Consider the following 13428-nt stretch of genomic DNA (forward strand, 5'->3'; position numbering starts at 1 on the left):
CCAGCACCAGAAGGTGAGGTCCCAACTACTGGACCACCCAGGAAACTCCTACAAGCATTCTTAAAATTGTCTTACATAAAAACTACTTGAATAAATATCATTTATAGAAAATCAAGTCCCGCTTCCACCTTTTCCTTTTTTTTCTCCTTGTCATTGCCTGTGTTTCTCCCTTCTGTTCTGTAGTCCTGCCTTTGCCTCAGAATCTGCTCTACTGTGTCCCCCTGCCATCCCCTGAGCTCTCTCTGGGACACTTTTAACCCTGCTTTCACTCACAGTCTCAACTCCTCCCTCCAGGGTTCTCCCTTGGATTCCACCACCCACGTGGCCACACTCCTCTCACCTTAGGAAGCAGTCCAGCAAGCCATGGCTGCTGACCCAGCCCATCCCTCCGCAACATTAGAGAAAATTAAGTTCTCCATGGTTTGCAGTCTATTGGCTTCAAGGTACCTCTGACTTCAAAATCCATTCCAACCTCACACAGGTCATGATTTGTTGGTCAGCCTAATCTTACCCCAAAGCATCTGCCTAATTTGCCAATACAATCAAACATCGAAATGGCATTCCAGTGCAAAGCAAAACAGTCCTGGTCTACTGGTGGTCTATGATTCCGTGGAATATATGGGTTGACTCATGTTTCTAGCCATGGTAAAATGGTTGTCAGGATGGTGCTGGAGATACAGAAGAAACCAAATTTCGGTATTTGTTTGACTGGATTTCATGTTTCCTCCTAGGTAAACATCGTGTTCTTAGTTGTAACATCATACTATATTTTCCTTTTGGTCAAGATTCCATTTTACGTTTAATGTATTTTTGCACCACTTATCCCAACATCTCATGCCAATGGTACATTTTGATACTAAATGTATGTGCTTCTTAGTTTTCATGCTGTTCCAAGAGAAATACCACGAGGATTTTCTTCTCTTCTGTTTCTCATAATGACTAAAGCAGTGGCCGCCCAATTGGAATATTCAAACCCTCCAGGTTTAGACAAGCTAAGATTTGGACCTGCCCGTGGGGCAGATTCTAGCTGACGTTAAGTAGAAGAACGTAATAGAGGTCCATTATTAATTGATACTGGGGCTTTTCAGCATGATTAGAGTTATCCAGGAAATCTTGCACTTGTTTTAAACCCCAACCATTTTTCTCCCACTCAAAAATAATTGCAGATATTCAAAGTCTAAGGTCAAGAAAAGTCTGCAGCCATTTTTAATGGCTCATTTATACAGAATTACTTTTTGGTTTATGAAGATATGTTTGGGAGTATACATGTTTATCTGCATGAAAGTGTGTACATGTTCTATTTCCTGTGAAGACTATTAGAAATTATTACACAAAGTCCCTGACGTGATGATGGTTGATGTGTTAGGTTAAAGTATAATGCTGAATCTTGTATAGAAATGTTCATTTACTTAAGGCAGATTGCTGTGCTTATCCAAATATTATTTATTATAAATGTTATTTTAATACACAGAATTACTGTCCTACATTTAAAATATTCTTACCTTAAAAAAAAACTATACAAGTCCTGTAGTTGCTTTTTAAATATCTCATAGTTTATCACATATCAGGCTTTTAAAAAAATCTTCCCATGAAGGACTTCCCTGGTGGTCCATTGGTTAAGACTCCGTGCTTCCACTGCAGAAGGTATAGGTTCAATCCCTGGTTGGGTAACTAAGATCCCTCATGCCATGTGGCACAGTCAAAAAAAAAAATTAAGAAAAATCTTCCATGAATAATTAGTTATGGATAACAACTGCTGGTGGAGTGGGAGGGGGGCATGGAGGAATCCATGAGTTTACCATGCCACCAAAAAATATGGAAGGAAAAGAGAATTATAAATTCACTGTTTTTGAAAACTTCATTATAATAACTGATTCAGCAATAATATGAATGATGCTAAAACCATTGAGTGGAAATATATTGGGAAGCAGGATAAAACAGTCTCAAACTGTCTCCTGCAATATTACTCATTAATGGCAACAACACAACAAATCCTGTGGAGAACTCTGGTGAAACTCTAAACAAGTGGTCAGAGTTATCATCAGTTACGAAATACACTGATCCTGTGATATACCGAAAAAGAAACAGTTTTTATAATTCTATAGTTTTTCTGCCCCCAAAGGCATCACCTAAATCTAAGCATGAAGGAACTGTTGGACAACTTGTAACTGAGGGCCTAGTGTCTTTCAAATTATCAATATCATGAAAGACAAAGGCTCAGAATTATTTTGGATTATAAATAGACATATAAAGGAGAATAAATAGACATGAGTACAGGATTTTGAATTCTAGGTTGCCTGATACACACCCCTCCCCCCAAAAAACCTTTTCTCTAAAGCATGACTTGCAGAGAAGTTGGTGACGGGCCGCTAAGGCCCATCGCAGATAAGGAGCTTGCTCCGGAATATAAATTGGTCACATCACTGTGCACACTATTTACTTCATTTGACATTTAAACCTTGTGAGACGTTGATGAAAGCAGCTGAGTATTGATTTGCATTCTCAGGGAAAACCCTTATCTCATCCCAGGCTGGCATCAAACTTTTTGTGAATTATTTCCAGCCTCAAGACACACTTTGAGTAGCATTTCTGAAGAACAGTCCTAGGGATGTGAAATTCGACCATCATTTTTATCAATGTTAAATTTGCTGAACTTGATAATAGTACCAAGATTATTTAAGAGAATGTCCTTGTTTTCAGGAGATACTTACTAAATTATTTACAGGTGAAGGGTCATGATGTCTGGAACTAACTCCCAAATGATTTAGTAAAAAGTTGTGTGTGTATGAGAAGATAAAGTACAAGTGTGAATGTGGAATGTTGGGGAAAAAAAGTGACTATAGTTGAAGAGTATTATCCTGGTGCTATTCTTGCAAATTTTATGTAAGTTTGAAATTGTTTAAGCTTAGGAAAAAGAATGAGAAGTGAGTGTTCTAGAGAGAGGCACAAGTCACCCATGTTGGTAACCAGCAATGAATGCTTTGCTTCATGAGCTTGGGTATCAGCTGAAGGTCTGGTTTTGAATCCAGTGTTTGAAGCAGTCCATTAACCCAGCTGTTAATGGATATAATAACTACGCATATGCCCTGGTTTATTGCTTCAGAGGGTGGTCATAGTCTTTGGTCTTGCAATTTTCCTCTTTATCTGAGCTCCAGCCTCTGACTCTGGTCCTAGCTACTTTTATTGGGGAAAAATAAATAAATAAAACCGTCTAATTTGTGCTTTCTGCTGACAATCAGGTTTCCGAGCAGGAAATGGATGAAGTGATAGCACGCAGCACTTATCAGGAGAGCAAAGAGGCCAGTTCCTCTCCTGGCTTAGGTACTGTAACTGCACATCTTCATTCAACATTCAGAAGAGTCTCTCATTACGTTCCCCCCAGGGGCACTCCCCTGCGCAGTATTATTGGAGTCTTGGTAATTACCGGGTTTGGCAGAAGTAGCTGTCAAAGAGATTCCATGCTTTCCCATAGCGGCTGCTTTTGATTTCTACAGTTATTTAACGTGCTATATTAAAGTTCCCGCCATGCACGCTTTTTCTACTGCTTTAAGATAATTTGCAAAAATGAGTTAGCATTTCAGGTGTTTATGTACAATTCATGTTAAGTAGAACATGAATTCTACTTCATTCCAAGTAGAAATGAAACGCTACTAAATTACCAGTTGTTTTGGTAGGCACCAGGTACAATCCAGCCAAAAACCTGGAGTTTCTTTATATGAATTAAAAGTTTCAACTGAAAGGTAATAGGCTGCAAAAATCATGATTTTCCTCCTTCTTAAGTGGAAAGTTCAGTCATAGGAGGATAAAACATGAAACTTTGTACCAAGTTGGAAAAGTAATGTTTTCTGTAGAGTGGGAACCTCAAGGGACTCTGCTGATGTATCTGAACTCGAGATATTACTGATATTAAGACTGATGTCAGGAGGAAACTGAGACATGAGTTACTGGTTGTCAAAGGAAAAGGAAGGCATACGGTTTTTTGGCAACCAAGAAGTACCCTAATTATTTGCATCCATAATTAATATATTGAAAGTGGGCACAGCCATAATGGACTCTTTATTCAACTCACTCATTCTCCTGAACTGCCTGAAGGCTGTCCTCTCATAATCCCAATATATTCACTCAGTCATTTATAAAAGATTTTACTAAGCTATGATCCTTAAACTCAAAATCTTTTTGCTCATGGAATATAATTTAAAATCTCCATGCTGAGTCTTTTTGTCCTTCAACTAAAAACTAAGATAGATATTCAGCCCTCTCCCTCTTTCTTTCATGAGTTTTTTGAGTGCTGTTCCTTTCTTCATTCATCCTTCAATCCATTTATCAAATGTCACTGAACACTTCCTAGATCCTAGTGCTAAGCCCTGCAGGGCCTGATCAGTGATAGGTAAATAGTCGAAGAAGAAGAGAACAGGCATCCACTTGTAATTAAATTATATTATGCATATGGAAATTGGTATATGGGCAGTATAAAGTACTTCTGAAATGCAGAGGAAGTTACTTCCAACTATTAATAGGATCACCATGGAGTCAGTAGCATATGAGGGCTTGAAGCTTGAGAAGAATCTTGGGAGGTGGGATGGGTACCCGATAGACTGCATGCACGTCCATTCCCACACAGGTGGTCCCTCCGTGCCTCTTGAGCAGAGAGAGTTTTGTTTAATATGTCTGGCTCCCTTCTTTTCCTGTTAAGAAGGTGAGCCTATTTGTAAGGATTTGAGCTTCATTGTTTTTACAGTATGGTAAACTTTTCCCCCAACAGGTACCCCCTTGAAGAGTCCTTCTTTTGCAAAAAAGGTGAGTCAAGAAAAGGCACTTTGCTGCCTTGCTGTACTAGTTCAGTTCAGTTCAGTCGCTCAGTTGTGTCCAACTCTTTGCAGCCCCATAGACTGCAGCATGCCAGGCTTCCCTGTCTATCACCAACTCCTGGAGCCTACTCAAACTCATGTCCATTGAGTCAATGATGCCACCCAACCATCTCATCCTCTGTCATCCCCTTCTCCTTCCTCCTCCAATCTTTCCCAGCATCAGGGTCTTTTCAAATGAGTCAGTTCTTCACATCAGATGGCCAGAGTATTGGAGTTTAAGCTTCAGCATCAGTCCTTCCAATGAACACCCAGGACTGATCTCCTTTAGAAATGGACTGGTTGGATCTCCTGCTGTCCAGAGGACTCTCAAGAGTCTTCTCCAACACTACAATTCAAAAGCCAATTCTTTGGCACTCAGTTTTCTTTATAGTCCAGCTCTCACATCCGTACATGACTACTGGAAAAACCAGAGCTTTGACTAGACAGACCTTTGTTCTGGAGCCCATAAATCAAACCATAGCATCCAACCTGTATTTCTGCCCATGAGTCATCTTGGCCATTTTATACAGCAAACAGCAAAGAAATGTCCATTTGAGAACAAATGTATAAATGTCAGTTTCTTTTATTAAATATTCATCCAGGAAAAGAACAAAACAACAAAATAAAAGAACTGAGCTACAGTTTGAAAAATAACTGCCCCCCCTTTTTTTAAATAAAAGGGGTCTGGACCAGTTTGGGGAGGGCGTCTGCAACTTTAAAGACTCTTTCTTAGCTGGCTGTTTCAAAACCCCAGAGGATCAGAGAACAAGAGTCAAACTAGCCTGTTTTGTTGTTTCATCAGTAGGCTGAACCAGTGGCTTGGAATTCCATTCCTCCTATCTCCTCCCCCAGTCTTCTTCCTGGGATAGTTGATGCATTGCTGCTGTGGTTTTTCTGATCGCAGCCAAAAACGTATTTCTTAAAAACATCGTCTGGCAGCAGTTGCCTTTTCATTCATTCATTGTTTAATTTAGTGATCCTAAAGTAAATGGAGGTGGGCGTTTACTATCACAGCTGTTTTGAGTGACCGCAGATGAGAACAAAGTGCTTTCGGGAAGATGGGACACAATTACTATTTAGAACAATCCACACTGCCACATCTTCCTCACCTAGCACTGCCTTCTTCAACAGGACTCCCTGATTTCTGAATCTGAACTCTCCCAGTACTTCGCTCACGACGCCCCAGGCCCGCTGTCTGACTTCATGGTGGCCGGCTCCGAAGACGAGGACCCTCCAGGGAGCGGTGGCAGCAGCAGCTCCGCAGAGCCCCCTGGCACATCCCGTAAGCCCTGACTCTTCTGACTCCATGATGCGTTGGTTTACACATCACGGTGCTGGGGTACGGAAAGAGAACTGGAGCCCACACCCATGGTTGAGTAGGAGCCGCCTTTCTACCCTGACTAAAGGCAGAGTTTGATCTTGGGAAATGCAGTGCACTCCTAGTGACCGGCCTCCCCACTCCTGCAGTCAACAGGCTGGGTGCACGGTCTGTACCCCAAGTGTGGAAAAGCTAAACTGCCCCCACCTTGGGATGCTGTTTACACAGTGTAGTCTTGGAATTTGTGGCATCAAATTGTGGCTGATAACCTGATAGCCTTACGTTTCAGGGGAATCCTAACCAAATTCTTCACTAGACCCTAAACTTAATTCTTTTTAGAAGGCAGTGAGTGAATGATTTAGAATGTATGAGACAGATGTTATCATATGGGTTTTACTTTTTTTTTTAAAAAAAAAGACCTCATTGATTATTTTCTCAGTATAGTCTGAAATAATGACCTGATGTGAACTGCATTGACTCCTCACTCCCACCAGTGTGGTTTCCTTTTGCTCATTTCTAATGTCTGAATAAGAAAATCCCCTGTCTCAGACGAGGCAGACAAGAACCTGTCTAGCTGGTTTGGAGCAGCCCACGTGCTTCCTCCAGGCTCTGATAGAAACGCTCTAAGGCGGAAGCACGTGTAATTTTTCACTGTGTTTAATGAGATGCGAAGAGTTTGCAGAGCTCCCACGCCTTCCTTCCCTTCCCAGGTTGGAGTTTATAAATTATGTGTAGTCTCAGGCTTCAGCTCACCACGCTCTCGGAGCTCACACGCCCATTAATCAAGCCCACCTCCCTCCTGCCTGTGAAGGAAGGACCTCAGGTGCTAAGAAGGCCCAGGTGTGCGGGACTCGTTGATCCCGGTGCATCCTCCCCCGGGGAGTATTTGGAGCAGCATTTAGGTTGAACCCAGTAACGTGTTAGATATCATGGATGTTGACAAGTTACACACTTCTGTCTCTAGGCAGCACACATGTGTAAGTTGAACAATCCAGAGGTTAAGTTTAAAAAAAAAAAAAAAAGAAAAAACAGTAGGCAGAGGAGAGAAGAAAGTTGGCTCTCACTGTAAGCAGATCCCAAGAAACTGTGTCGTTTATGCCTAGTGACCAGTGGCCGGAAGTTGTACCTGGCATCTGTGAATATGGAAATGCTCTGGGGGGTTAGATTAAAAGACCACACCAGATGGAAAGCTGTTTCACTTGACTTTTCTTCTTCCAACTCCAGCAGCTCACAAGGAGCCAGGAAAAGCCAGGGCCAACAGCCTTGTGTCTCTCGGAAGCCAACGGGCCTCTGGGCTCTTCCACAAGCAGGTGACAATCGCCAGGCAAGCCAGTCTTCCTGGGAGCCCAGAGGTCCTCCGGAACCCCCTCCTCCGCCAGAGGAGGGTGGGCTGCTCTGATGACGACGCCAGCGATGAGGAAGAGTTTGATGGCGAAGGCGACTGCATTTCCCTCCCAGGGACCCTCTCGGGTCCCAGCAGGCCGCTGACAGAGGACGACTCGACACGTGTTTCAACAGCCTCTTCCAAGGTCACAGGTATCAACCGAGAGGAACACCCCAAGAAAACACTGGTCAGCAAGGCCTCCTCGGTGCCTCTCCTCGGCAGCTCACTGGACTTCCAGGAGAGCCTCCCAGGAGGCGTGCGGGACCCCCTTTCCCATGCAGCCAGCCTGCCGGTCCCATCAGAGGCCCCCAAGGGTAGCCCTGGCTGCTCAGGGAGGAAGGAACTGTCAGGATCGAGGAGCTCACCCAAACTGGAGTGCAGAGCTGGAACAGGCACCCAGGGTCCAGCAAGCACAGACAGCTCCAGTTCCCTCCAGCAGAATGACAGCCTGGGGTCCAGGCACAAGCCCGTGGCCAGGGTCAGCCCACACCACAAGAGGCCTGAGGCTGAGGCCAGGCCTAGCAACACAGAGGCAGCACAGCTGACCGATGGAGCCAGTGACCCATGCGGTGCGCACTTGAAAGTCCAGGATAGTTCCAACCAAGTGACCGTGACTGGTTATCGGCCAGGAGGAACTGTGGAGAAGGTAACTGATTTCTTAGTTACTTGGGATCCAGTGAGTCTTGTATGAATGAGTATGGAGCATGCTATAAAGCAGGGGTCCCCAACCTCCAGGATCTAATGCCTGATGTGCCCGATGATCTGATGTAATAATAATAGCAATAAAGTGCACAATAAATGTCATCCTTTTGAATCATCCTGAAACCACACCCACCCCACCATACCAGTCTGTGGAAAAATTATCTTCCACAAAACTGGTCCCCAGTGCCAAAAAAGTTGGGGACCACTGCTCCAAAGCATAAGGTAATCTGCCTGAAATAAAGGATAATGATTGGAGAATCATCTTTCAATAGAGTCATTCATTTCAACACACTGACTGCTTGGGAGCCTAGTAATATATCACCAGATTGGTGGGGGGAGGTGCCTCAGTGTTGACTCATGAGATCATGCGGCTGAAAGATACAATCCCTCTCTTCCCATACACGGGGCCTGTGGTTGATGATGGAAAGGCAGTGCCAGGCAGACGCAGGAAACCCCTGAGTCTGGGACCAGCTTCTCCAGTGACTAGTTGGTGGTCACTTAGGCAGTAACTCGCCAAGTTACTGATCTTTCTGAACAACAGTTGTCTGGACTGTAAAATAGGGATGTTGCTGTCTTCCCTGATCATCTCACAGTCAGGGTGACCGTCAAATACAGGTTAACAGTGCTTATGTGTGGCGGTCAAGGTTCTGCTTGATCCTTATTTTTTCAGACTTTCCACAGTGATGATGTATAGCTACTCCTACCCTTGTTGTATCACATGAAGTAATGGGCATGCATTCCCTGAGAAATGTATAATGTACCACAGTAAATGCAAGTTAATATTGTTGATGTTTCTACTTGTTTACCAGTATGTTAGAATGGATCAGAATATCAAATTGCACATTAAAAAAAAAATTTAATATACCTCCACTTTAGCAAGGAGAGGGTAAGAGAAACAAACATTATTTAGTCTCTTCAGCATAAATACTTTCACTCAGAGCGGAGAATCTGAGATGCCTTATAAGGCTGTCCAGGCATGCCTCTGAGATAATGCAGGTTCGGTTCCAGAGCACTGCAATCAAGCGGATGTTCCAATTACGTCAGTCAAGTGTTTGGCTTCCCAGTGCATATAAAAGTTACGTTTACACGATACTGGAGTCTATTAATTGTGCAATAGCATTATGTCTCTAAAAATAATGTATATACCTTAATTCAAAAATATTTTATTATTAAAAATTAACTATCTGAGCCTTCAGTTGAAATATAAATCTTTTAGCAACAGTAACATCAAAGATCACAGATCACCATAACAAATGTAAAGTGAAAAAATGTAAGATATTGTGAGAAATACCAAAATATGAGAGACACAAAATATGACAGACGTGAACAAATGCTGTTGGAAAAATGGCACCAACATACCCATTCAGTGCAGGGTTGTCACAGACCGTCAACCTGTAAAACGTGCAGTATCTGTGAAGTGCAATTTTTATGCCTGTATTTATAAAGATGTGTTTTCAAGTGATTTGTATATAATGATATAATACATGTAAAGAGAAGCAGAACATACAAAGTCATAAAAACTAATCTCAGCAGAAGGGTTTGTTTTTAACCTTACAGAAGAAGTAGAAACATACACCTTTTTCTTCCTTCTAAAAATTATTATTACCTCCAACTAGTAAATGTATTTTAAAATGTCATGTTCAGCTAATGGGTAAACCTCTTCCTTTTAAGGGTATTACAAATTTTGAATAACTCAGTTCAGTTCAGTCACTCAGTAGTGTCCGACTCTTTGCGACCCCATGAATCACAGCACGCCAGGCCTCCCTGTCCATCACCAACTCCCAGAGTTCACTCAAACTCATGTCCATCGAGTCAGTGATGCCATCCAGCCATCTCATCCTCTGCCGTCCCCTTCTCCTCCTGCCCTCAATCCCTCCCAGCATCAGAGTCTTTCCAATGAGTCAGCTCTTCACATCAGGTGGCGAAAGTATTGGAGTTTCAGCCTTAGCATCAGTCCTTCCAATGAACACCCAGGACTGGTCTCCTTTAGGATGGACTGGTTGGACCTCCTTGCAGTCCAAGGGACTCTCAAGAGTCTTCTCCAACACCACAGTTCAAAAGCATCAATTCTTCGGCACTCAGCTTTCTTCACAGTCCAACTCTCACATCCATACATGACCACTGGAAAAACCATAGCCTTGACTAGATGGACCTTTGTTGGCAAGGTAATGTCTCTGCTTTTGAATATGCTGTCTCGGTTGGTCATAACTTTTCTTCCAAGGAGTAAGCGTCTTTTAATTTCATGGCTGCAATCACTGTCTGCAGTGATTTTGCAGGCCAAAAAAATAAAGTCTGACACTGTTTCCACTGTTTCCCCATCTATTTCCCATGGAGTGATGGGACCAGATGCCATGATCTTCGTTTTCTGAATGTTGAGCTTTAAGCCAACTTTTTCACTCTCCTCTTTCACTTTCATCAAGAGGCTTTTTAGCTCCTCTTCACTTTCTGCCATAAGGGTGGGTCATCTGCATATCTGAGGTTATTGATATTTCTCCCAGCAATCTTGATTCCAGCTTGTGCTTCTTCCAACCCAGTATTTCTCATGATGCACTCTGCATATAAGTTAAATAAGTATATCAAGCCAAATCATGGATTTTACTCAAATATATTTTTTATAATAATTTATATCTATTAAAATGTCTTGTGAGTTAGTATTCTCAGTAAGAACTTTGAGCACCTTTTAAAAGTTTTGTAAGGAAGTTCAGTTTTCCTTGTAAAATGTCTCATTCCCAAATTTTATTTATACTATATGGGAAAAAAAATTGAATGCACTGCCCATAAAGTATTTACCCTTTAAATTGGAAACTTTAAAGAATGAGACTTTTTATTTTGGAAAATAGATTGTCTTTTAATTTTTTATTAGTACTTTTTCAAATTGAGATGAAATTCACTTCACATAAAGTTAGTATAGCTTTCCTATACTAACATGTCCAGTGACGGACATCAACAGGCTCCTGGTGGAAGTCTGGCATGCTGCAGTCCATGGGGTCGCAAAGAGTTGGACATGACTTAGCGACTGAACAACAAAGCATTTTAAAGTGTACAGTCGAGTGGCACTTGCTGCATTCACAGTGCTGGACAGTCACTACCTCTATTGAGTTTCAGATTCTTCTACTGTTTTCATATCACGCTTATGCCTTATTAGTAAATTAACTGAGTTGAACACTGTTGAGTTCGCTCAGCAGATAACTGACATTTTACTAAATGATTTTTTTGTTGTTGATAATCTGTTTCACCTCTTTCCTCTGCTGCCACCTTTCGGCCACTTTATGACTCCTTCACTCAGAGGGTAAATATCAAATAAATCTGATTTAACGTTTTAGCAAGGCTATTTTAGAGAAAACTTTCATAGTAGGTATTAGAAGAAAGGAAGTAATTGACGCTTGGCTAAAGTACAGTTTTAAAATGTTAAATGCTAACTTTATTTATTCAGAGTCATCCTCTCCATGACTGCCAAAAAGAGCTGATTTTGTTCTGGAACATCACAATGCATAGTGTAACAATAATGCCTTACCTCTGTATAGCCTTTTCTATGCTGCATGCTGGGTTTAAGATTTGTTCATTTATTTCATTTTTTGGCTATGGTGGGTCTTTTGCTGCACCTGGCTTTCTCTGGTTGCAGTGTGCAGGCTTCTCATTGTGGTGTCTCCTCTTCTTGAGGAGTGTGGGCTCCAGGGCAGGCAGGCAGGCTCAGTAGCTGCAGTGTGTGGGCTCAGTAGTTAGCGCTCACGGGCTCTGGAGCGCAGGCTCAGTAGTTGTGGCGCGTGGGCTCAGTTGCTGTGTGGCCTGTGGGATCTTCCCGGACCAGGGGTCATGCCCATGTCTTCTGTGTTGGCAAGTGGATTCTTTACCACTGAGCCACCAGGCAAGCCCCGCAACACTCGTTATTTCTGTTATTTCAGTCTTCTTGATTGAAGCCATCCTGAGGGGGTTGAGATGCTCTCTCATTGTGGTTTTCATTTGCCTTTTCCTAATCACCCCAGGAGAGAAGGCAATGGCACCCCACTCGAGTACTCTTGCCTGGAAAATCCCATGGATGGAGGAGCCTGGTAGGCTGCAGTCCATGGGGTTGCAAAGAGTCGGACACGACTGAGCGACTTCACTTTCACTTTTCACTTTCATGCATTGGAGAAGGAAATGGCAACCCACTCCAGTGTTCTTGCCTGGAGAATCCCATGGACGGAGGAGCCTGGTGAGCTGCAGTCCATGGGGTCGCGAAGAGTCAGACACAGCTGAGCGACTAACAGCACCACTACTACTAATCACCCACATCTTAAATTTAAAGCTTAGGAAGAGTGACAAGGCCATGAAATTTCTAGTTGGACCTTAAACCCAGAATCTGGGTCTTGTGGCTTCTGGTCCAGGGCTCCTTGAATTTTCCCAAACCAGCTCTCCTCTGTATGTGATGTATTAGGATGCAGAAAACCCTGAAAGCCTTTAACAGTGACTCACAGTTGTCCTTGTGCCAGGAATCTCTGGACAAGCTGTCCGTTGGGGATGGACGAGTCCCCACTGACTGTGGACCAGGTGGTGCCCTGCCCCACCCGGATGCCAGCCACCCTACAGAGAACCCACCTGAAGCGACATCCAAGCAGGGGCAGCAACCCGGGACAGGTAAGATTATTCTATTACTTACTAAGCTTTAGATGGGAGAGTGGAAGTTAACTAATAAAAATGTTATATGGGGAAAATTTTGAGGGAGAGAGATCTTCATAGGCTAGTGATAAAAGCTACCTGCATTTAACAACTTCACTAGATCACTGGGGCTGAGTTCATGGGTTTCTGTCTTCAGCTAGTCTCCAGCCTTTGCTCATTGTGTGACACGTACCTTAGTGAATGAGGAACAATATGAAACAAGAATATCCTGCCCTTCAGAAACTCAACACTCTGTTTATGTGAAACCAAATGTACTGAAAAATGGCAGGAAAAACCTCCACTGAGAAGTAAAGAATTAATAATTCTTATGGATTGCATCTATAGAATAGCTGAGGAGCCTGGAGAGGTCAGCAAAATGCCCCCAGGCCTGTGTGACTGGTGCTGGCCCCAGTAGGCCATCCTCAGCACTAACCCTAACCCTAAGTCAGGTTATCAGCACACCTGTAACCTACCCTGGTTAGGAAACTGCACAGGCCCTCCACGTTCTTCTACACCCATGACATCAGTTGTAAAGGCTGCTG

At 42.9% G+C, this 13428-nt stretch overlaps 1 protein-coding gene across 2 annotated transcripts in view; it reads left to right on the forward strand.

Annotated features, from left to right (window-relative positions):
- PDZD2 (PDZ domain containing 2) overlaps positions 1 to 13428 on the forward strand; it is a 327378-nt gene that overhangs the window by 292002 nt on the left and 21948 nt on the right. For both annotated transcript variants that reach the window (XM_040262279.1, XM_040262281.1), the window contains 5 exons: positions 3240 to 3321; positions 4763 to 4797; positions 5979 to 6129; positions 7390 to 8195; positions 12721 to 12865. In XM_040262279.1, the coding sequence (XP_040118213.1) occupies positions 3240 to 3321; positions 4763 to 4797; positions 5979 to 6129; positions 7390 to 8195; positions 12721 to 12865 (1219 nt within the window). The remainder of the gene's footprint in view (positions 1 to 3239; positions 3322 to 4762; positions 4798 to 5978; positions 6130 to 7389; positions 8196 to 12720; positions 12866 to 13428) is intronic.

This window comes from Oryx dammah, unplaced genomic scaffold (genome assembly GCF_014754425.2).
Source record: "Oryx dammah isolate SB20612 unplaced genomic scaffold, SCBI_Odam_1.1 HiC_scaffold_20, whole genome shotgun sequence".
NCBI classification, from domain to species: domain Eukaryota; kingdom Metazoa; phylum Chordata; class Mammalia; order Artiodactyla; family Bovidae; genus Oryx; species Oryx dammah.